Below are 25,139 nucleotides of genomic sequence, written 5' to 3'. Positions count from 1 at the left end.
CCAAAATTCTTGGGTATTGGAGACAGGCCTGTGCCCACCTCTGCTCAAGGGATCCTCTGTAGAGCCCAGGAACCCCTGTTGCATATCCTTACTCATTATCCTACAAGGGTTTTCCTGGTAAGAGAAGTGAAGGCTGAGGTACCATTGCAAAGAGAGGACAATCCACTTCATGGCCGCACTCAGCACTGTGAATCTCTGTACTTTTCAGCTGTCCCAGAATTTACTCACCATTTACAGCTTTTATAAGAAATCCATTCTGTAAATTCATAACACCTAAAAATCCAATGCTTCAAATACATCTCCGCTTTCCTAATCTCTTCACCCTGAGCTATGCGTGTGCATTCAAGCAGGAGTTCAATGACCAGTGGGGTCTGCCCTAGCAAAAAAGGTTACTTAACATTTAACTTGTTTCCTGAATAAATCGCCACTTGTAGAGAGTGGCTCCCACAGGGTGGTCCAAGAAAGTCTAGGTCAAGGAGGAGAAGGCACGGTACAGCACTCCTTCCCTCTGCCTCAAAATGTGGTCTAGAAAGTCATGGAGATCTATATTGATTCCCACTTGTTGAATTGGATATGGGAACTGGAGCCTCAGCCCGGTGTCCTTATGTCCAATGGAATCTCACCTCACCAGTTATTCTCACCCCACAAGATAATTCCAGGTCCAGATTTTGGCTGAACTGAGTTTTGTGAGATGTACTTTACCACAATTCATATAGAGTTTTCCATGTTCTGAATCTGTTTCCAGGTAGATGGAAATCTGAACAGAGAAAGATTTCCATCTACCTGGGCTCCAGTCACAGACTATGCCACAGGAAAGGTCAATTGCAGCAGCACAGTGGCCAACTGCAGGCAGCTCACAAACTCTCAATGAAATTAAAACCCTCTGATTTAAAATTCTGTGCAGTGCTTGTGAAGTGAGAAATGCCTCTGAAAAAACAAATGGGCTGGGAGCTCCCCACTCCATTAACATTTGTGGGATCCATCTGGCTGACAGAGAGAGATGAGGGGAAAAAGCAGACTTTCAGAGCTCCAGCATTTTAACAGCAGAAGGGACACTGGACATTCACCAGGAGCCATATGAGGTCAGTCCAAAGGGATAGGAGATGAGAGAAACCAGGGGCAAAGGAGAAATAAGGCTCTAATTTCAAATATGAAAGCTCTTTCTGCGTCAGATAAGGTCTCACAAATGCTCAAAAAGCTGTGGGATTCTTGAAGCTAGTCACCCACAATGAAGCTGGCTGGGACACACAGTACAGTCGCATCCCATGAGACTCCTCTTCTACAATTGTGCTAGGATTCCAGGGGCCTCACTACATTCACTTGCAGGCTCTTTCACCTTTGGGCAAAACTGATTAAAGCTGCTGTCCTGGTATTCTCCTCAGAGCTGCAACACAAAGTCCTGGGTTGCTGAACTTGCTTACCTGAGGCTTCTGAAAGGGATTTCTTCTGGCTGACTCAGATGAGTGTTGGGCTACCCGGCTTGACCGCTGGCCCAGATCCTGGCACACAAAGCCTACAAGGGTAAACATGCAGGACTAGAAGTAAACTGTAAATAGGATTAATTTTACTCACTAATGACTCTGGATCTTTTTAATGAGAAGAGTTTTTCAAAGAAAAAAGGCTGTCTGTGAACACACGGGGGGGGAATGGGAGTTTCAGTACATTTCTAAATCTGTTGTGCTCAAGCGGTCACATGTAAAATGTACATGTTCAGCTGTAGTTCATGCACTTAAATGTATAGAACTGTCAGAAATAGTGCTGAAAAAGCCAGATCTAGTCAAATAGCAGATCTATGATGATAGACCATAAAGATGGAACAAGTGCAAAATTTGGAGAACAAACATACAACTAGATTTTGCTGGCCTTGATTAATAATAATGTAATCATGTTTATTACCATAGTGCTTAAGAGCCAACCAAGAACGGGGCCCTCATGTGCTAGGCACTGTACAAAGGGAGCAGTAGACCATCCCTGCCTCTAAGAACTTAGTCTCAATAGACAAGACTGACACAAGACTGAGGGGCAGGAATATAGCGCACAGAGCGAACAATGTGGTGATAGCAAATGTGTTATACAGTTTTTTAGGGGGAGGGAGATTTACTTGGAAGGGGATAAGCAAAATGGAAAGAAAAAGGAAGAGGGGGTTGAAGGAGACGGCAGAGGAGAAGAGGGAAAGAGGAGCAGGTTCAGAAGAAGTGAAGAGACTAGAGGGAGGGGTAAAACAAAGGGGGGGGGGAATGTTTTCAAATTAGAAAATAGTTGTAAAGGCAACTTTGATGTTATCCACAACAGTCCATGGAAAAAAGTAAGAATGTAGAGAAAGTTGCACAAGCACTTAAATGTAGTTTTGGCACGTTTGTTGTCTTTTGTCTTAATTAGTTGGATAGCTTGCAGTCAGTGCTGTTTAGGCTGCCAGTAATGGATGAGAATGTGGAAGATGATTCTGTTTTAGAAGTTCTGATGATGATGGCAAAGAAATAGCAGTGCCAAAAGATGTGCAATTTGTGTAGTCTTTTCACGATAGCTTGTCAGTTTTAAAATGCTCTTTCGCAGCAAGGAGCCCTGATTCTCAGGTGCTTTCTACCTGAATGTGTGCAAAGTAGAGTTAACTGAAGACCAGAGAAGGCTGGTAGATTTCACTGCTATGTGAAGCCTGCTGCTGACCACTCTCTCCGATTAGAAGAAAATGCTAAAAAATCTGCAGCACCCTTCAAAGAATGGATCCAAGTAAGGATTGGTTCAGTCTTCCCTCAGAGTTCCCCAGTGCCCAAACTGTTTTCTTGAGGTAGATGCAGAAGAGAAGATTTGCCTATAATGAAGATCAAATTCTAATTTGGCAAATGTAAGATAGCATTGTGAATTAACAGAAGTCTTATCAGAAATGTGAAATGTGATTTTTTTCAAAAAAAAAGGTTGATAGGGTTTTTATTTTAATTTGTTGCAAGTAATCAATAAGTAATTGTTATAACTGATGAGCTTCCTTATTTAGGTCATTATAATGTACTTCTGAGAGAAGCTTTAACAAGACTTCAGATTTCTATCTCTAATAGTGTGATTATGTATAAAATTCCTTTCAGATTAATTATTTTAAAATAAACATGTATGCAAGAGTAGTGCTGTTCTGGAAAGAGTACTATACTATCTGTGTATTTCAGGTATCCAGTATACAACATTTTTGTAAGAGTATATTACACTGAAATATTGACTTAATTTTTTGATATGCCTGATGTGCAGGGGCATACTTATTTATTTGGAAAGATGAGTTCAGCTTGATCACATTTCTTAATCTCTAGAAACATTCCAACTGGGCGCACTTCTAAACCTTATTTGCACAAGTTTGTGTGCATATTTATAGCAGTTAAGTCTTTAACTAAGCTCTTTGGATTCTCCTCTGGCTATTGGATTTATTCCATGGCTAGTAGGCAAGGTGGATAGACTTTGAAATCAAGATGATTTTTAAATCTCTGCACTTAATTGTGATTTAAATAAATAGCTAAAACTTTTATTTAAATTTAAGATTTTAGTACTTTTTTTCTTAGTGTCCTAATGAAAAGTGTATTTTTGTTTGGTAGTTGAGCCAAAACATGTTTGTTTATTTGAACAATTAAAAGTGTAATACTAGACATCTACCAAGCTAATACTGCTATTTTATAACATGCTTGCGTGACTTTTACCATGACAGAAATGAAGATTGTAAAAAAAAATGTTTTAACATGGTTCCAGCAAAATTTACTTTTTAACCCAGTGTTTAAAAGGCCATTGTCAGTGTGGTGATATGTTAAACCATATTTTACAGTATCTTAAACATGAAAATGAGCAGCAGCTTCTGAGCAACAAGAAGATTGGGGGTTGTCTTTAAATCTTTGTGTTCCTGACAAGAGCATCTGTGGGTGTCTCCTGGTCCTGTCAGTGAATTTTTGGGCTGATCACACCATAGGGATGTTTGGAGCAGAAAAAGCACTGGAAGCTATAAAAGAATGAGAAATAGAAATGGGAGAGAATTTAAAAGCACCAAAAAAATTTCAAGAGGAGGAGGAGAGAATATATAGGCAAACAGGAAAGGAACAATAAGTATGGTAACATTTAGACAGGAAAGGGAGGACAGTAAGAAATAAAAAGTAACAAAGCCTTCTACCAAATGACTTAAAATTTCAAGTGTAAGTACCTTGAAAGGAGGACCCTTTTCTCCTCTCTGTTCTCTCTAACTCCAAGTCCATTTTTGGCATTTAATTTTTTTAAACATGTGGGACCGAAACCTGCAGTGTCAGCCATTTTGACTGAAACAGGTCATAGGATTGGGCCCTGTTGAAAAACTTGGAATGGGAGAAAGCAGCAACACACAGTTGTTAAATCCCCAAAACGTTTGTGCAAGATGAGGAAATACGGACATCCTGTGTGAGGAATATAAACTGTTATACAAACATTGTGTGGATTAAAAACTTATTCAAGGTTTCTTCTGCTGCTTCTCCTGCAGTGGTGATTGATGGAGGAGGTTACAAATGTATAGCTAAAATAGAGATGTGCCAGCAAGCAGCAACTAAAGCTGCATATTTTGAGAAAAAATGCATTTATAAAGTATCTGTTTATTGAAAAGTGACCTCCAGTAATAACCTAACTTTGTGTTCATGTAATAATTCCTCAGTGTACCATCCTGCAATTCAGAAACTGGATGGCTGCTTACTTTTCATAAGTCTCTTAACTTTGGGAGAAAATTTGCACATCCTTTGCTTTTCGAGATGACACATTCTGTTCATTGTCCTGATTTCTGTTATATCTGTACTCTTCATATACAAACTTAGAATTGGCTATAGAATTATGTAACATCACTTTCTTCCAAAATCCACCAGGATTAGATTTAATTCTAGATTAATTGTTTTACCTGGTCAGTTTCAGTATCTCTGATATTTGTGAATTGATTTGTGATGTTTACAAAATATTTTGGAAGGCATGACATTAACCTAGAGTTATTTCTTATGTTTTCCTTACCAGGAAGAAGGCAATATCAAAGAGATTGCAATAACACATCATGTAAAGGAAGGACATGAGAAAGCAGACCCATCACAGTTTGAACTTCTTAAGGTTCTAGGACAGGGTTCTTTTGGAAAGGTATGTTGTACATATTTTTGTGGGTGGGTTATCAAAAGGGAAGTCAGAAGCTCTTGGATTGGACAGTAATAAGGGTGAAATATTTAGAGCAGTCAGATTTTTATATTCAAGCCTTAGTCCAGGTCAAGATTATTTTCTAAATTGGTCTTTACTAACAAAGTGCTCGGGTTCAGGCAGATCCTTTTGAAACCAGTAAATCTGTTCCAAATTTAGCTATTCTGTAAACCTCAAAAAGATTCCTGAATTCTTTCCTTGTGCAACTCTGGTATAAAAGTTTTCTGAAGTTAAGATATTCAGTATTAAGATGGAAGAGTATATTCATCCTGAATAGATCCATTCCATGTATCTTTAACGTACTGTCAGACCTGAAAGAAAGAACAGGTGGTAGGCAGAATGGCCATCAGTAAGGAAAAAGTATTTCACAATGTAGAATGGCTCTAGTTTTGTTCATGTGTTACAGAAAATGGGCTTTGGTCCTATAGTCATTGAATTAATAACAATGATATTTAGAGCTGTCAAGCGATTAAAAAAATTAATCGCACAGTTAATCACACTGTTAAACAATAATAGAATACCATTTATTTAAATATTTTTGGGTGTTTTCTACATTTTTAAATATATTAATTTCAATTACCACACAGAATACAAAGTGTACAGTGCTCACTTAATCTTTATTTTTGATTACAAGTATTTGCACTGTAAAAAAACAGAAGTAATAGTATTTTTCAATTCACCTAATACAAGTACTGTAATGCAATCTTTATCATGAAAGTTGAACTTAAATGTAGAATTATGTACCCAAAAACCTGCATTCAAAAATAACAATGTAAAATTGTAGATCCTGCAAGTCCACTCAGTCCTACTTCTTGATCAGCCAATCACTCAGACAAACAAGTTTGTTTCCATTTGCAGGAGATAATGCTGCCTGCTTCTTGTTGGCAGTATCACCTGAAAGTAGGGTTGCCAGGTGTCCGTTTTTTGACCAAAATGCCTGGTCGAAAAGGGACCCTGGCAACTCCGGTCGGCACCGCCGACTGGACCATTAAAAGTTCAGTTGGCGGTACTGCGGGTCTAAGGCAGGCTAGTCCCCAACCTATCTTGGTACCATGCTGCGCCCCAGAAGTGGCCAGCAGGTCCGGCTCCTAGGCCGGGGGGGGGGGGGGGGCCACGGGGCTCTGTGCTCTGCTCCTGCCCTGAGCACCGGCTTTGCACTCCCGTTGGCTGGGAACCGCAGTGAATGGGAGCTGGGGTGGTGGTGCCTGCAGGTGAGAGCAGTGTGTCGAGCCTCCTGGCCCCCCCCCGCCTAGGAGCCGGACCTGCTGCTGGCTGCTTCCGGGGCACAGCATGGTGCCAGGACAGGCAGGGAGCCTACCTTAGCCCTGCTGTGCTGTTGACTGGGAGCCTCCTGAGGTAAGCCCGCGCCCCAACCCTGAAACCCTCCTTCAAACCTGGAGCCCCCTCCTGCACCCCAAACCCCTCAGCCCCAGCCCAGAGCCCGCCTTCCCCCCCCCGCATACCCTGCCTCACCCACAGCCCCCTCCTGCACTCCAAATCCTTTGGCCGCACCTTCTAGCCTGCACCCCAAACCCTTCATCCTCACCCCCACCGAAGAGCCTGCACCCCCACCCAAGAGCCCACACCCCATCCCCCTACCTCAACCTGCAGCCCTTTCCCACACTCCGAATCCCTAATTTCTGGCCCCAGTTAGAGCGCTAACCCCCTTCTCCAGCCCAGTGAAAGTGAGTGGGTGGGGGACAGCGAGCCACCAAGGGAGGGGGAATGCAGTGAGGTGGGGGCGGGGTGTCAGGGAAGGGGTGGGGCTAGGGTGTTCAGTTTTGTGTGATTAGAAAGTTGGCAACCCTATCTGAAAGTGAGAACAGGTCTTCTCATGGCACTGTTGTAACCGGTGTCGCAATATATTTACGTGCCAGATGCACTAAAGATTCATATGTCCCTTCATGCTTTAACCACCGTTCCAGGGGACATGCGTCCATGCTGATGACAGGTTCTGCTCAATAACAATCCAAAACAGTGCAGACGATGCATGTTCATTTTCATTATCTGAGTCAGATGCCACTAGTAGAAGGTTGTTTTTCTTTTTTGGTGGTTGGGGTTCTGTAGTTTCCTCATCGGAGTGTTGCTCTTTTAAGACTTCTGAAAGCATGCACCATAGCTCGTCCCTCTCAGATTTTGGAACTTGGCACTTCAGATTCTTAAACTTTGGGTCAAGTGCTGTAGCTATCTTTAGAAATCTCATATTGGTACCTTCTTTACGTTTTGTCAAATCTGCAGCAAAAGTGTTCTTAAAATGAACATGTGCTGAATCATCGTCTGAGACTACTATAACATGAAATATACAGCATAATGCGGGTAAAACAGAGCAGGGGACATGCTGTTCTCCCGCAAAGAGTTTAGTCTCAAATGTAATTAACACTTTTTTTTTTTTTTTTTTTGAACAAGCGTCATCAGCATGAAAGCATGTCCTTTGGAATGGTGGCCAAAGCATGAAGGGGCATACAAATATTTAGCACATCTGGCACACAAATACCTTGCAATGCCGGCTACAGAAGTGCCATGCAAATGCCTGTTCTCACTTTCTGGTGACATTGTAAATAAGAAGAGGACAGCATTTTCTCCTGTAAATGTAAACAAACCTGTTTGTCTTAGCAATTGGCTGAACAAGAAGTAGGACTGAATGGACTTGTAGGCACTGAAGTTTTACATTGTTTTGTTTTTGAGTGCAGTTATGTAACAAAAAAAATCTACATTTATAAGTTGCACTTTCACAACAGAGATTGCACTACAGTACTTGTAAGAGGTGAATTGAAAAATACTAGTTCTTTTGTTTCATTTTTACAGTGCAAATATTTTTAATCATAAATAATATACACTTTGATTTAAATTACAACACAGAATACAATATATATGAAAATGCAGAAAAAATCCAAAATATTTAATGTTTCAATTGGTATTCTGTTGTTTAACAGTGCAATTAAAACTGCGGTTAATTGCAATTAATTTTTTTTACTCACGGTTAATTTTTTTTGTTAATCACGTGAGTTAACTGTGATTAATCAACAGCCCTAATGATATTCAGTAACCACGCAGGGTTGTTTCTACCAAACAACCGCCATCAAAATTTGGACAAGACAGAACTGTTCCTTATCTTCAATCCACCTTGAAATTTTGATAGAACCACTTGCAATCTTATTCAATAATAATCTTAATGTTTGGGGCATTAAAACAGGTGCCATCACAAGCAAGATTGCCCTGCTTGCAGATAACCTTTTAATTTACTTATTCACTTTCCCACTCACTGAAATATTTAAAACCTAAACTGCATTTGGGAGATATACAAGGCTCACAATCAAGTGAAGGAAGATTGAAATATATCATATGAGCCAACAGTACTTTCCAGTTCCTCCTTAGTATTAGAATCCAGATTATGTACTGATCATAAACATAAACCAAGATTTTTTTAACAACTTATTACACTTCAATTCTATACCAGTCCTGGATAAAATTCCTCATTGGAGAGAGATGAGGTTATCCTATCTATGCCTAACTGTCAAGTAAGGTGCAGTCTTGTTCTTTCTAAGTATTTTTTCCCATCTGTCCTCTAATTATTTAAGAAACCACCAATAAAAGTTAATTTATTTGAATAAATAATAATAATAAAAATTTTGGCAGTAGCATTGCCGTTCATCTGAATATATAATTCCTTGGCTTAACCAGGAACAAACCCCAAAGATGCTTTGTCCGTAGCCTGTTCCTTTGTCAAGGAATGCTACCCAAGTCGTCATATGAAAATCTCTAAATTCGGGTACAGATGAGTAATCCAGGATAAAGAAAACAATCTCGGAGCCATTAACAGTTACCTTTGAGAACTCATGGAGGACATGATATTTATCATTTTTAAAAGGCCTTAATTCCTGGGCAATTCTTAAATAGTAATAACTCATAATTTTGGGGCAATAATAACTACAAGGACCTGATTCTCGTTAACACTAAGCCCTGTTTGTATTTCTCTGGCATCCACTGGCATCAAAAGAGGTCTTAGTGTACATGAGAGATGGGCCCAAAATTATTACATATAATTTACTGTACTAAACAATAAAACTTGATTCACATAACGGTTGTGCCACCTCTAACTGTATAGTGTCTTGTACCTCTATCAGGTCACTTGCACAAACACGTGGGAGCACCCTGTGTTTCCAGATTTACCCTAAGTGTTACATAGCAAATACTAAATTATCACTCGGAAAATCCCCTTTACCCCATGATCTGTCTGTCCTTTTCATAAGTGAACCAAAACACAAATATAAAACGGTTTGTGTATTTGGCTTTCCTTCTTACTAAACATAGAATTTGTCTACAGTGGAAATCAATATATCCCCTTCCATATCTGACTGGTTTAAGGATATTAAAAACATAATCCCTCTCAAGAAATCCTATTTTCCTACAAAAGGAAAGGAAACACACTGTGGTTGGGTCTGGAAGTGCTTTACTAATACATGTGACATTCAATCACAGTAAACTACATAACAAAGTAGATGGGCACAATTGTCTTCTCACAATTTTCTGGTATATTTTTAAAAGCCTTTTACTATGGTTAATATATTGTCTTTAATTACTTATGAACAGTTGTTTGACTTGCAATTATTATGTATTTTTCCTCTCTGAATTAACTCTTCCACTCATCCCAATTATATGTAATATCTGCAGCTTGTTTATAACCATTTTTGTTATGTCCCCGTTAATTCCTGTAAAATGTGAAACTGCTTGAAGAGAAATATTTAAAACTTTTTTTAACTGAAGAGAATGGTCAGAATGTTTAATTTGCTGTTTCATTTAATTGTTTTTTAAATGCTTATTAGCTCAACTTTTCAGACACAACCAAATTCATCTCTAGAGTAACTGCTGAAATCAATTATGTTAAACCAGGATAAATTTGGCCTAATATATTTTTTTTTTAAATGCAAGTAAAATTAGGGGGAGGTGAAATGTGGTAGGTAAACAGGGACATTTGTAATTAGGGACACAAGTTGTATAATCATGAACAAACATAGATAACTTTAAGTGGTCAGTACTAGAGTTGGGGGTGCCATTTGCTACAAATAAGAATTTTGTTGAAAAAACAACTGTGAATCCCTATTAATAGAATTAGATACCAAAGTTTACTGATCTGATTTATATTTATCTCCTTTAAGAACATTTTTAATATATTGAATACAGGTATTTCTTGTCAAAAAAATCTCAGGATCAGATGCTAGACAGCTTTATGCAATGAAGGTATTAAAAAAAGCCACACTTAAAGGTAAGTAATTAAAGTAACCATTTATGGAAAGTGACGTACATATGAACCAAACCTTAATCTTTGCAAACAAAAATATAAATATAGATACTGTTGAAAGAGTTAGTTCAACAAAGATCTTTTATGTACATGCTTAACTTAAATTCTAAACCATCAAATAGGACAAAAAGTACCGTCTTTGTATTATAAACACAAAAGGATTAATAAATGAAAGCATCACGTTTGTAGAATTTTTCATGAAAACAGTTTTCTTTCCGTGATAGGTTCTGATCAACTTGTTTGTTGTCATCCTGTCAGAAACCCATGTTCACTAGATATGAAATTTCTAAATCTTTTACTACAAACTTAATTATAATGTAGTTCGGTAATCCTTCTTGAAATAATTAGTGTTAAAATCCATGTCCCTTACTGAAGTACTGTATAGGCATAATAAGTGTTTCATGAAGATAGCGGTGCTACATCATTACTTCTGGTTAGTTGACTTGATCCTGGACATGTTAATAGATACTTATTAAATGGCATATTTCTGTTCTCCAAAATGCTGTGTAACTTTGTGGATAAAGTTTCTTGCCTTTTGGTGAGAAGGTTATGAGATCAAATTACGTTCAGTTTGTGATGCTGAAAAATCCATTAATACCTCTTTTATTATGATAGTCACAAAAACTGAGTATTTGTACAACAAAACCCACCAACTTTATAAAAAGAAAAATTCAGGAATATAAATATATAATAAGATTGTGCTTATATGTTTTGGAGAAAAGAGGAAGCTAATTGTATTTCCTCTTTCCTAATCACTCCCCATACACACATGCAGAGTGACCCCCTGGAAAAGGATAGGAGTCTTAACATTTTATAGTCTTCCAGATACCATATTTTGTATGATTGAATCTCTACTTGTCACAGATCCACAGGATAGAAGACTCCTATTCGGAGACCTTTCCCTTCTTCAGGAGTCAGTGCACCTCAGCAAGTATTTGCTGTGACACCAAGCAACCTTTTCAAAAGAGAATAGGGTTCCATAGTGAACTGGAATATAGCATCAGGAAATCCTTAAGTTAAACATCAAGATATAGTTCATACTGGCCAATTCCAGGGCTCCCTTGAACCAGGCTGCTGTAGGAACTATCTTGGTTTCCTGTCTCTCTCTCTTTATCTTCATTCCAGGAGAGCACTCTGTGTGTATCCCTCAGCCCAGTTCTTATCGCCTCCTGTCACCTCCCTCCATTGCCTTCCTCCTGAGTTCATGTGTGCTCCACCCACCCAAGCTGGGAGCCTCTCATTGATATGTCAGTTGTTCAGTCCTTGGGGTTTCCCTTGTCTTTGTAGGGCCTTCCATTGATATGGGTTGGTCTCAGCCAGTAATAAATGATCCGTTCATATCACCCAAGAGAGTTACGTGACAAAATGCCTCCTTGTCTCCTGCTCTTTACACTCACACATAGCAATACCAAGCACAGAGTGAAACTGAGGCACATATTGGAATCATAAATATATTACCAAAATTCCCACATTTGGTCCATTTGGTTCCATAGTTAAAGTTTGAGCTTAAAGTAGGAATTTAACTACTTTTTTTTTACAGCAAATCCTCTCCAAATACAGCAAATCCTCTCCAAAAATGTAGGACTTGCTCCAAAATAGGATGAATTTTCTAAGAATTTAGAAGTAAATTCTCTAATTAGCTTGCTTTAAAATTATTTTTTAAATGGTTCCTTTTTAAAAAAAAAAAAAAATTTAGGCGCCTGTATCAGTGCATTTTTTTTGTCTTAAATATCTGTAATGAAATGACACGCTAAGGCACCTGAAAATCTTAACTCTATCCTGTGGACACCATGAGGAAGAAAAACAAAAAAAAATCTAATATTCCTAAAAATCAGAGTATCTTTTCTAACTGCAAGTACAGTCTCTCCTCAGCTATCCTGGGGGTAAACTGTTTTCTGTGGGAGCATTAACAAAAATCTGGTTAAAACAGTAGATTTTTGGTTTTCATCAAGAAGACTCCATATTGAATAGTTATATCACCAATGGCCCAGATTTGGTGGTAGTATTTATCTGGTCCCAAAGAAGAGAAAATGCAAGAAAGAATTTGTTCTCCTTTTTGTCTTTGTTTCTTTGTGTTACTAGGAGGAGCAGGTTACCTTTATCCCAGACCCAAAGCATCTGAAACAATTTGTTTCCAGAAAAAATTTAGAATGGCATATAACTACCTTTTAAAGACAGTCTGTGATTGAGATATAAGTTGTTACAGATTTGCGCTCTTGGGTCTTAAGCTTCAAGTGCAAGACTTTCAGATGTCTTAGGCAAACCAAAGATGAAGAATTTTTGAGAATGCTAACACCCTGTCCAGTGCATTTCTCCCCTGCTTGTGCCTCAACTGATATTGCATTTTCAGCTACGGCTGACAGAGGAGTTCTCAACTGACTGATCCTCCTTCAAGAGTTTGGCCATTAAAATTGTTGTATTTCAGTGTTTTTAAATGATTATATATATTTTTGTTTGTTTATTTTTGGAGGGGATTGGCAGTTCTTTTGTGGTATACAAGATGCTTTGCCTCCAGCAGCTTTGTCCTATTCTTTACATCCTTTTTTAGACATTGGTTTCCTCCCATTAAAAATCACTTCAATGATTTTGAGACTCCTGCCTGGTTGTGGCCCTGAGTGGGGTAGCAAGTTATATTCAGATGCTACATCACTGGGTCTTTTGGAACGTGAGTAATGAGTAATAGCCTTCTCTCCATCAGTAGAACAGAGGTTATGTCAAAAGCAGGAATTTTGATGCAGCAGCAGCACTGCAAAAATCATCAGGAAAAGGATCCAGTAGATTCTAGAGTGTGTTTTAAGACACTAGAAAGCACTGCCTGTGAGTAATAGGCATCGGCTAAAGACACTGCATTGTCCTCTGGGAGGTGGGGGACCGCACATTGGGAGAGGTCTTCTAGATCTCTTTAGGAGTTAAGACTCGGGCCTTCATACATCTTGTAATTGCAGTGCCTCACTAGCATGAAGCATTGACACAGATGGGTCCTTGGCCTTCAGACATTGCCCAGAACTGACAGGAAAACCAAGATACTACACGAATGGGTTGCATTGATGTAATTAAACTGCCTTCTTAGACTGATTTAGTTAATCCAGTGCAATATTTGTATATAATCGAGACCTTTGATGCACCTTTAACCTTATGATTTAAAGTACCAATACAATAGTGTCTTCTGACCAAAGATGTTGCCTTGTTTTTGCCTCTGCCAGCATCTGAGGCCTGGGGATTCCACGACCTAAAGGGCAAGGACTTCTATAGAGGATGCCACAATACTCAAAACATTGTGCTTGAACCTTAAGACTCAAGAATCTGATTCTGTTCCAACTTAGGTCTTAGGACAAGCAGAGTTGCATGTAAATAAATTATTCCCTTCTGTGAAATTAATCCATTTTGAATACTGATGACAACTCAGTAATAATTTGTGTTTTGAGATTTAATGTCCCCTGCATTTAAACAAATGGTTGGTTTGCCTAAGACATTTTAGATAGTTTCCATCTTGGTTTCTTTCAGTAAACTATTTTCTTAATCCAGAGTCAGAGGCAATAGTACCCTTTAAGGACTGCTTGCTAACTGTAGGCAGTTTACATGCTTTACATACCTCCTATCTATAGGAGAGAACCTTCAGGGAAATGCAGCTACAGCAGCCAGAATGCATTGTTATAATACATTCCAACCTTTTAGTGTTTGCAGTATATTCAGGAGTAAACTGATAGCCTAGATTGATTGACATATGTGTTTTTAAGAGTCTCAATGGTGCCATAGCTTGGATGGATATCCTTTGATTGTAGTTTGTAAAAATACAAATAAAAAGATGATTTTTGTTCAGCTTATATCGGTTTAAAGCTACTTTTATCAATATAGTTTATTATTAAGCTGCTTATAAGGGTACACTTTGTACGGTAAACCTGCATTCACACCAGCGGGTTGTACCACTTTAACTCTGTTTCTAAACTGATATAGTTACAGTACAGAAATGTGTGTAGATCAGAGTATAGTGCTGTTGGAGTTCTTGGTTACAGATTTTTAATATTTTTCCCCAGGTTTCAAGTAGCAACAACTTGAGACTTGAGCAAGTCCCAGTTTTTAGTGAGGTTTTCAGGAAACAATGTATAGTGAAGTAGGTTCTCCACACAGTCTCACAAATTTGTCTCTGCATGGATGTTATTGAATGGCATAGCGTTGTAATAATTAAACCAAAAATATACAAGGAGAAATAAATTAGGGAAATGTAAGAGGAATAGTCTGTTCTCAATATGAATTATAGTTTGTGTTCATGTTGTAGTTCGAGATCGGGTTCGGACAAAAATGGAACGTGACATCTTAGTGGAAGTTAATCATCCTTTTATTGTCAAGTTACACTATGGTGAGTTATAAAAGATGAAATCTTATTTGCCTGTCACTGTGGTGACAACAATTCAAATACCTGTGCAAAGAATCATAGAAATTAGAGTTGGTCATCTACACCCCAATCCTGCAAAAGTTTATTGCACATACTTAGCTTTACACACTTTGAATAGTCGCCCTAAAATCAATTTTACAATTCTGAGTGCATAAAGTTAAGCACATGAGTAAGTCTTTGCAGAAACTGGGACTTTAGTCCATCCCTTTATAAGATGAACGTATGTCAATTTAAATCTAGCTGGTATTTTTAAAAAAAAGATTTCAGTTTGTACACCTGTCTATCACACTTTTCTGTTTTTAAAATATTTTTCATCCCTGATTGTTCTATAAAGACTAACGTGTACAAAAGTGCCTAGTCCCATTCCCATCAAAGTCAGTAGAAATACTCTTACTGATTTCAGTGGCAACTCAGTTATTTAGAGGAAGGAGTGAAAATGACTCTATTCAATATTCTCTTAGCTATACATAGTAAACAAACTGCAAAAATAGAGAAAAATATATTTTCTGATCTTTCAGTTATAGCAATGCAAAGTTTTATTTGTAACAATAGTTGCTACAAAATGTTCAGACAGAAGTGATTTTTTTTGGTTCTTAAGTTGATAGTGCCCCTTTAATATCATTCCCTACAGTGTTTTCTTCAGTGTTTTGTCCAGTCCTGTTTCCATGTGATTACAGTACAATGTAATACATCTCCGTATTAGGTTGAATATCTCATAACACTTACTTACATGATGTACGTTAAATGTATTAGCATGCTCACTTAAATCTGACTTTTATTAAGATTTGGAAAAGGAATGCTGACTAGCCAAGCTACGTTTTCAGTGGCATAAAGTTTATTGGTGATCTGCCTTTATTTTTTTTCTTCTGACATGACACTGATTTGTTTAAAGGTAGAATTTATTTAATTCAAGTGACTAGGAGAGAGAAAGTCAGGTTGTTTTGGTAATGGGAACAATGGTAAATTCTGGTAAACATATTCTTCTGGTCATAGGTAAAAGTATGAATTAGCTGCTTATTGAAATTGTTTTTAATGGGTCTTTTCAGCTTTTCAAACAGAAGGAAAGCTATACCTTATTTTGGATTTTCTCAGGGGAGGAGACTTGTTTACACGCTTATCCAAAGAGGTAAACAATTTTTTTCACATTAAACATATGGTTAATTGTGATCTTTCACTGATCTGTGTCAGGGAGGTATATCAGGAGAGTTTACCTTCATGTTCTTAATTATTAAAAATGTGGTTTTCTTTAAACAGATCTTAGACATAAACATATATTTCTATCCATGCTCTTCAGGAGGTTTTTGTTTTTGTTTTTTAGCTTTGAAAGAGTGCTGTCATAAGAATGTTGTTAATTTGTTACTCCCGAGGTACACTTCGGCAATTAGATTTCCCATATTGCTCTTGTGCTTTCTCGTATACCCCCACCAACCTGTTTAAATAACTTGCCTCACAAAGTATACAGAGCTATAGAGGTATGATTATACAGGGAGAATATCTATTAGTTGCAGTAGTTTGAGTGTATTTATTGACATCTATATTTATGCTAAATGGATCTGTATTATTATTAGCCTCCCTCCCAAAAATGCTGTGCATTTTATAAACTTGAGGTGAGCAAGATTCGTAATCCTTATCCTAAGCTTTAAAACAAACAAAAAAACCCCCCCCACACACACATTTTTAGCCGTTATGGGCATGAAGATAACTTTCCAAACATGAGCCAAATGTAACTGATGCAGTGATGTCTGTCTGACTATACTGCGATCAAGAGGTGGGATTGCAGCTTGTATAGGTAACCTTCAACAATGCAACTTCAACCCTGATGAAGCTTGGAAAGCCAAATGGAGTTCACAGGAAGTCACAAATAAACACCTTGTGAAAGATCCACCACAGAAGATCACTGGCTTTGGTCTCCCATGAAGCTCATGGGCAACCCTAAATCATATCTGCGCAAACCATGGTAGATGCGGATACTTGCTGCACAAATGGAAAATTAAAGATCTCCAGTGTGCAGCTGTGGTCACCCAGAACACCATGGAATATATAACAACTTGATGCCCAATTCACAAATACGAAGGAGGCATCACAGCAGTACACTCTACTACTCCAGACTCAATTATCTGGCTTAACCATCTGAATGTAAAATTATAATTATTGATCTACATTTACATCAGCCATATGAAGAAGAAGAATGTAGCTTGATCTAGCTAGATCAAAGGTAGATTCTTCTTCTTCATATGGCTGATGTAAATGTAGATCAACAGTCTGTCAACAACCATGCCCAGTATCCTGGATATATACTCAGGAGGCTAGCCCTTGCTGCTACCCATGCTGCCACAGCTACACAGCTGTTGCCAATCGTGTGCAGAAACATTGTTGTTATATTTATACCACAATCCCAAATCATGTTTCATGTCTTTCTGGTGGCCAACAGTCCCAGTTTTACCTACCATCTGCCAAACACTTCATCTTTTCCGAAAGAGTCTAAAACTGTGATTCTCAACCAGAGGTCCAGGGCCCCCTGGGGGGCCGTGAGCAGGTTTCAGGAGGTGCGCCAAGCAGGACTAGTGTTAAACTTGCTGGGGCCCAGGGCAGAAAGCTGAAGTCCCACTGCCTGGGGCCCTGAGCCCTGCCACTTGGGGCTGAAGCAGAAGCTTGAGCAACTTAGCTTCGCGGTGTCCCCTTTGGCATGGGGACCAGTAGTGTAGCTAGGGAGGGAGCGGGGCAGCAGCCTCTCCCCCACCGAGCAGAAGTGGCGCCTTTTTCATTTTGGCACCTCTTTAAATTTTTACTCACCCAGCAGCGCTCCAGGTCTTCGGCGGTGGGTTGGGGGAGTGGGGATATAAAAAGGTGCCACCCCCTGGTACTCATCCGGCGGCACTCTGGGTCTTCAGCAGCACTTCGGCGTCAGGTCCAGCACTCGCTTTGGTCTTGGGCACTGAAGGACCGCCACCGCAATGCCGCTGAAGACAGGAGCGAGTGTAGTACCTGACACCGAAGTGCTGCTGAAGACCCGGAGTGCCGCCGGGTGAGTACCAGGGGGTGGCACCTTTTTTTATCTCCACTCCCTCTGTTTTTTCCACCTCGTTATGCCACTAATGTGGCCCTGGGCAATTGTCCTGCTTGCTACCCCCTAACGCCGGCCCTGGCTTTTATATGCAGAAAACCAGTTACCTTGGCACAGGTGGGCCATGGAGTTTTCATAGCATGTTTGGGGGGCCTCAGAAAAAAAGGTCGAGAGCCCTGGTCTACAATACAGTTCCTGCAAGCTACTTTAGGTTCAGCTTGTTCCACTTACTTGGGCCCTTGGCTATAATTGAAAACTTTGAGCATCTGTCCTCAATTTACATGCTCCTTGCTGGCATCTCAGTATATCACCTTCCTGCTAGTGGCTTTTCCAACTTCAGCCACTCCACATATACAGAAATTCTAAGGGTCTTGGTTAATGTTTTCACTAGTATGGGAGCTGGCCCTATTGGGGATTTAAATCTGTTTCCCACAAATGTGTTGTGTGTCAAGTGGATCAAGTTGTTCATTGAGATGTTCCAGAGAGACTTAAGGCTCATTACTGTAAGTTATTGGTATATTTGCCTAATCTAATCTGTAGTACTGCTGCATGACATTTTACTCATGCTTTCATACAGCATTGTTCTTTTGATTTGCCGTCTACTGGGGAGTAGTTCTGCAATTATGTTTTATTAGATCTCAGTCTCCTTCTTGGGGATTGTATTGAATGTTTTTTCTCTAGCTATTCGCATTAATGGACGTTTATCTCAAAAGTCACTCACTAGTAACAGTTCTTTGAGTATACTGCCTCTTCATATTTACACTTCTTGCTTGCCATCCCTCTTGTTTAGAATGTGTCTCTCTCTCCTTCTCTCGAGTTTAGTGCATTTGTACCTCTAAAGCCCTGTTATAGTCTTGGGCCCAAATGTTCAGATCCACAAGGGGGCACGCACACTGCCTCACTTTCTTTTACAGGGTTTCCAAATCTCTGTGATGCCAGCATACTACATGTTCTTCAAGTGATGGTCTGTTTTGTATTCCACTGAGGGTTATATGCATGTGCCGTACAGCCAGAGTTGGAGAATTTGCAACTACTAGTGGGTTTTTTTGGTCCACACATGTCACCTTGTTCTATCTCATGGTTTCATCCAGGATAATAAAATGTAGGGCAGACCGACTGCACCCTCAGTTCCTTCTCACCACCAAATGGTCTGAGTCGGAACTGCTAGTGTCCTCTCGTCCTTCTCTGACGCGCTTGGGGTGGGGTGAACTGTGTTTAGAATTGTACTTAGTTTTTTCAGTAGTTTTAGTCTTAGTGCCAGTTTTTAGGAATTAAGAGACTTTGGGGATTGTTTCTCTGATTCCCACACCTCAGCACCCAAACTTAGGTACTGGATTATGCTGAAAACACCAGTGTTCAAGATCTGTGCTTCCTGCCCATGTTCATTCTCAGTCAGTGATGAGAACCAATGCTGCCTGTACTGCTTGGAAGAAGCCCACATTTCATCCAGGTTCGGTATGTGCCTCTTCTTCTCAAGCTGAACTCAGAAAGACTGGGCTCTCTGCTTCAGGAAGCACCTCATGGAGGTTGCCATGAAGCCGCAGTTGGATACAGCCAGGAAACCACTCACTTCACATCGACCTGAGAAACCCAGGAGCATGTCTCCGACCTCAGAGATTGAGTCCAGTTCCACCAGTACCACCAGTACTCCCCATGCCGGGGTCTAGTCATGAGGCAAGGAAGCATGCGCCTAAGCATGGCAGTAAGTCTTCCCCCAGGCCCAAGAAGCATGATGCAATGAGTTCCAGCCACAGAGAAGCAGTGCGTTCCAAGACTCTCAGGCACAAGAAGTCACACAAATCTTTGGATCTGCTGGTTCCATCCACAAGTCATTCACGACTTCCAAGTCTCAGAGTAACAGCAGGAAAGTGGGGTGTGGGGGAGAGAAAACCTTTTGTAGTGATGATCACCCATTTTTTTTTCATGGCTTGTGTGTATAAAAACATCTTCTGTACTTTCCACAGCATGCATCCGATGAAGTGAGCTGTAGCTCACGAAAGCTTATGCTCAAATAAATTGGCTAGACTTCCAAGTCAGCACCCCCTAAGTCAAGGGGACTATTGGTCCCAAAGCAGTCATCCATTCTGCCTCCACTTCTGACTGCAGAGCGTGGGCCACTGACACCAGGGAGGCTGAAGTCACACCTGGACCCCATGAACGTCTTGCTTTGGGTGAAGCAAGGTCTGCACAGCTTCCTCTACAGTCGGCACCTAAGGAAGTATGCTCTTCTACCCTAGACCTACCTCACTTGAGTCTTGCTTCTTCAACTTGTTTGAACTGTCTGGCACACCCCAGACACTTGTGCACCCACTCCCAAGGGGGCAGAGAAGAGGTATAGCATTCCAGCTAGGGAGTCTGTTTCTGTTCTCTCACACACATTGTGAATCACTTAATTCTCTAGTGATACAAACAGCAACGGCATGAGTCAGGTAGCAGCACCCATACTTCACCCCAGCAGACAAGGAGGGCAAACAACCAAATCTTCTGGGGCACAAGGTCTTCTTGTCTGGTAGCCTTCAATTTCGAATTTCCAATTAGCAGGCGCTTTTAGCTAAATATGACTTTCTCAACTATGGCAAGTTGGCAGACTTTGCAGACAAGCTTTCTCAGCAGGACTGTACCCACTTCCAGGCTATCTTGGAGAAGTTGGTCATGAGGACTTAGCATCTGCTGCTTCCACGATGGACTGGAGCAGCTTCACACACAATGACCATAGGGATCTCATGAGGAGGGAATCATCAGTGTATTCATCTGGTTTTCCCAGGGAAGTTCATAATGCTATTGAGGAACTTCCTTTTGATGAGTTTCATGTCCTCAATCAGAAGACCAACGATTCCCTCCGCTCCCTCAAGGATTCCAAAGTCACTCTGATCCGTAGGCATCTACATGCCAGCACCCAAGTGGAAGTTCTTCCGTCCACCACCTGCACAGTGGTTCAGAGCTCCTCAGTTCTTCCATCAACAGCCCTACAAACCTCCTCACCAGCAGCAGAAGACTCAAAGATCCCATCTTCAAGTCCGTTGTCACAGTTTTCAGCATCACATGCATCACAAACGATTATTTCTGTGCATCTAGAGAGCCACCAATCACTTTGCCTCCCATTGTACACCCAGTCCACCCCCTTTGGGGGGGGGTGCGTCTAGCACTCTCTTTACCAGTTTGGAGCGTCATAACAATGGTCAAGTGGGTCCTGGATGTCATTAGACATGGCTATACAATCATGTTCACAACACTACCTTATCCCTGCCCCAATCCCGCCTTAGGGACCACTCTCAAAACAGGATCCTCATCCTAGAGGTGGATTTCCTACTGCCAAGTGGAGTGATAGAATCCATTCCTCCAACCTATCGGGCGCAGGATTTTACTCCATTTATTTCCTGATACCCAAGAAGAAGGGATGATGGAGACCAGTCTTTGACCTCCGTTATCTGAGTCGGTTCATACGCAAACAGAAGTTTCGTATGGTCACCTTAGCAGCCATCATCCTTTCACTAGAAAAAGGCATGTAGTTTACAGCTCTCGATATGCAGGACACCTGTTTTCACAAAGACATCCATCCAACCCACAGAAGGTTCTTAAAGTTTACAGTTGGCCTTCAGCTCTTCCAATAGAGGGTTTTATTGTTTGGATAAACCACTGCTCCACGGGTCTTTACCAAGGTTTTCTCTGTAGTAGCGGCCCACCTGAGGCATTAGGGGTCATTATATTCCCATATCTCAACAACTGGCTTTTAGTAGCATGATCCAGGAGGAAGGCTTGATCCTTGACCTCCATGCTGCTCATACTCCTCTTCTCCCAGGGGGTGAGTGTAAACGTCGAAAAATCTACTTTAGACTCCTAGAATTCGTTTGGGCGTTCATCTATGCAGTTTCTGCACGCGCCTGTCTACCAAGGGACTGATTGCCACAGTGGTCACCAGTCCTCCTGTCCCAGTCAGGATTTGCCTTTTCCTTTTGAGCCACATGGCAACCTGCATGTACATTACCGCCTTTGGTCATCAGCACCAGTGGTGGCTCCGGAAGGTCTGTTCTCTCACACAACAAACCATAGACCTCCAGCTGACAGTTCCCTCCAATACTGGGATACTGGGAGGAAGCACGAGCAGGAGAGCACGAGAGGGGAGGGCTCCTGCCTCATACTAAGAAAGCAGGACAAACAGCAAGTTATCTCAAGTGCCTATACACAAATGCAAGAAGCCTGGGAAACAAGCAGGGAGAACTGGAAGTCCTGGCACAGTCAAGGAATTATGATGTGATTGGAATAACAGAGACTTGGTGGGATGACTCACGTGACTGGAGTACTGTCATGGATGGATATAAACTGTTCAGGAAGGACAGGCAGGGCAGAAAAGGTGGGGGAGTTGCATTGTATGTAAGAGAGCAGTATGCCTGCTCAGAGCTCCGGTATGAAACTGCAGAAAAATCTGAGTGTCTCGGGATTAGGTTTAGAAGCGTGAGCAACAAGGGTGAAGTTGTGGTGGGAGTCTGCTATAGACCACCGGACCAGAAGGATGAGGTGGACGAGGCTTTCTTCCGGAAACTAATGGAAGTTACTAGATCGCAGGCCCTGGTTCTTATGGGAGACTTCAGTCACCCTGATATCTGCTGGGAGAGCAATACAGCGGTGCACAGACAATCCAGGAAGTTTCTGGAAAGGGTAGGGGACAATTTCCTGGTGCAAGTGCTAGAGGAACCAACTGGGTGCAGAGCTCTTCTTGACCTGCTGCTCACAAACCAGGAAGAATTAGTAGGGGAAGCTAAAGTGGATGGGAACTTGGGAGGCAGTGACCATGAGATGGTCAAGTTCAGGATCCTGACACAAGGAAGAAAGGAAAGCAGCAGAATACGGACCCTGGACTTCAGAAAAGCAGACTTTGACAACCTCAGGGAACTGATGGGCAAGATCCCCTGGGAGAATAACATGAGGGGGAAGGGAGTCCAGGAGAGCTGGCTGTATTTTAAAGAATCCTTATTGAGGTTACAGGGACAAACCATCCCGATGTGTAGAAAAAATAGTAAATATGGCAGGCGACCAGCTTGGCATAACAGTGAAATCCTTGCTGATCTTAAACACAAAAAAGAAGCTTACAAGAAGTGGAAGATTGCACAGATGACCAGGGATGAGTATAAAAATATTGCTTGGGCATGCAGGAGTGAAATCAGGAAGGCCAAATCACACCTGGAGTTGCAGCTAGCAAGAGATGTTAAGAGTAACAAGAAGGGTTTCTTCAGGTATGTTAGCAACAAGAAGAAAGTCAAGGAAAGTGTGGGCCCCTTACTGAATGAGGGAGGCAACCTAGTGACAGAGGATGTGGAAAAAGCTAATGTACTCAATGCTTTTTTTGCCTCTGTCTTCAGGAGCAAGGTCAGCTCCCAGACTGCTGGACTGGGCAGCCCAGCATGGGGAGAAGGTGACCAGCCCTCTGTGGAGAAAGAAGTGGTTCGGGACTATTTAGAAAAGCTGGACGAGTACAAGTCCATGCGGCCGGATGCGCTGCATCCGAGAATGCTAAAGGAGTTGGCGGATGTGATTGCAGAGCCATTGGCCATTACCTTTGAAAACTCATGGTGATTGGGGGAGGTCCCGGACGACTGGAAAAAGGCTAATGTAGTGCCCATCTTTAAAAAAGGGAAGAAGGATGATCCTGGGAACTACAGGCCAGTCAGCCTCACCTCAGTCCCTGGAAAAGTCATGGAGCAGATCCTCAAGGAATCAATTCTGAAGCACTTAGAGGAGAGGAAAGTGATCAGGAACAGTCAGCATGAATTCACCAAGGGCAAGTCATGCCTGACTAATCTAATTGCCTTCTATGACGAGGTAACTGGTTCTGTGGATGAGGGAAAAGCAGTGGACGTGTTGTTCCTTGACTTCAGCAAAGTTTTTGAGACTGTCTCCCATAGTCTTCTTGCCTGCAAGTTAAAGAAGTATGGGCTGGATGAATGGACTATAAGGTGGATAGAAAGCTGGCTAGATTGTCGGGCTCAACGGATAGTGATCAGTGGCTCCATGTCTAGTTGGCAGCTGGTATCAAGCGGAGTGCCCCAAGGGTCAGTCCTGGGGCCGGTTTTGTTCAATATCTTCATAAATGATCTGGAGGATGGTGTGGATTGCACCCTCAGCAAGTTTGCAGATGACACTAAACTGGGAGGAGAGGTAGATACACTGGAGAGTAGGGATTGGATACAGAGGGCCCTAGACAAATTAGAGGATTGGGCCAAAAGAAATCTGATGAGGTTCAACAAGGACAAGTGCAGAGTCCTGCATTTAGGACGGAAGAATCCCATGCACCGCTACAGACTAGGGACTAGTTCTGCAGAAAAGGACCTAGGGGTTACAGTGGACGAGAAGCTGGGTATGAGTCAACAGTGTGCCCTTTTGCCAAGAAGGCCAATGGCATTTTGGAATATATAAGTAGGGGCATTGCCAGCAGATCGAGGGACATGATCGTAGCCCTCTATTCAACATTGGTGAGGCCTCATCTGGAGTACTGTGTCCAGTTTTGGGCCCCACACTACAAGAAGGATGTGGGACTGGAACACATGACTTATGAGGAGAGGCTGAGGGAACTAGGATTGTTTAGTCTGCGGAAGAGAAGAATGAGGGGGGATTTGATAGCTGCTTTCAGCTACTTGAAAGGGGGTTTCAAAAAGGATGGATCTAGACTGTTCTCAGTGGTAGCAGATGACAGAACGAGGAGTAATGGTCTCAAGTTGCAGTGGGGGAGGTTTAGGTTGCATATTAGGAAAGACTTTTTCACTAGGAGAGTGGTGAAACACTGGAATGTGTTACCAAGGGAGGTGGTGGAATCTCCTTCCTTAGAAGTTTTTAAAATCAGGCTTGACAAAACCCTGGCTGGGATGATTTAGTTGGGGATTGGTCCTGCTTGAGCAGGGGGTTGGACTAGATGACCTCCTGAGGTCCCTTCCAACCCTGATATTCTATGTACTCTCCTCCCTCTAATGGTGGACAGATCTGGGTCAGGTCTGCACTTGGATACCCTTCCTTCCATTGTCCACGGATACGACAATCATCACAGATGCATCACTTGCCAGATGGGCGCCCACATGGGCGAGCATATGACACAGGGACTTGGACCAGTCGGGAATCCAAAATGCACATCAACATTCTGAAGCTTTGCGCAGTATGGCAGGTGTGTCGCTCATTTCTCCCATCATGTTCTCATTGTGTCAGACAACACTAAACAATTTATTACATCAACAAAC

General features: G+C 41.3%; 1 protein-coding gene across 3 annotated transcripts in view; it reads left to right on the top strand.

Annotated features, from left to right (window-relative positions):
* Positions 1-25,139, top strand: part of RPS6KA3 (ribosomal protein S6 kinase A3) — a 129,033-nt gene that overhangs the window by 33,162 nt on the left and 70,732 nt on the right. For all 3 annotated transcript variants that reach the window (XM_074968007.1, XM_074968000.1, XM_074968015.1), the window contains 4 exons: positions 4,990-5,106; positions 10,342-10,423; positions 14,736-14,816; positions 15,899-15,978. In XM_074968007.1, coding sequence (XP_074824108.1) covers positions 4,990-5,106; positions 10,342-10,423; positions 14,736-14,816; positions 15,899-15,978 — 360 coding nt within the window. The remainder of the gene's footprint in view (positions 1-4,989; positions 5,107-10,341; positions 10,424-14,735; positions 14,817-15,898; positions 15,979-25,139) is intronic.

The sequence above is a fragment of the Natator depressus genome, chromosome 1 (assembly GCF_965152275.1).
Source record: "Natator depressus isolate rNatDep1 chromosome 1, rNatDep2.hap1, whole genome shotgun sequence".
Taxonomy (NCBI): domain Eukaryota; kingdom Metazoa; phylum Chordata; order Testudines; family Cheloniidae; genus Natator; species Natator depressus.
Note: the sequence above shows the minus strand (reverse complement) of the source record. Positions and strands in the feature narration are given on the sequence as shown.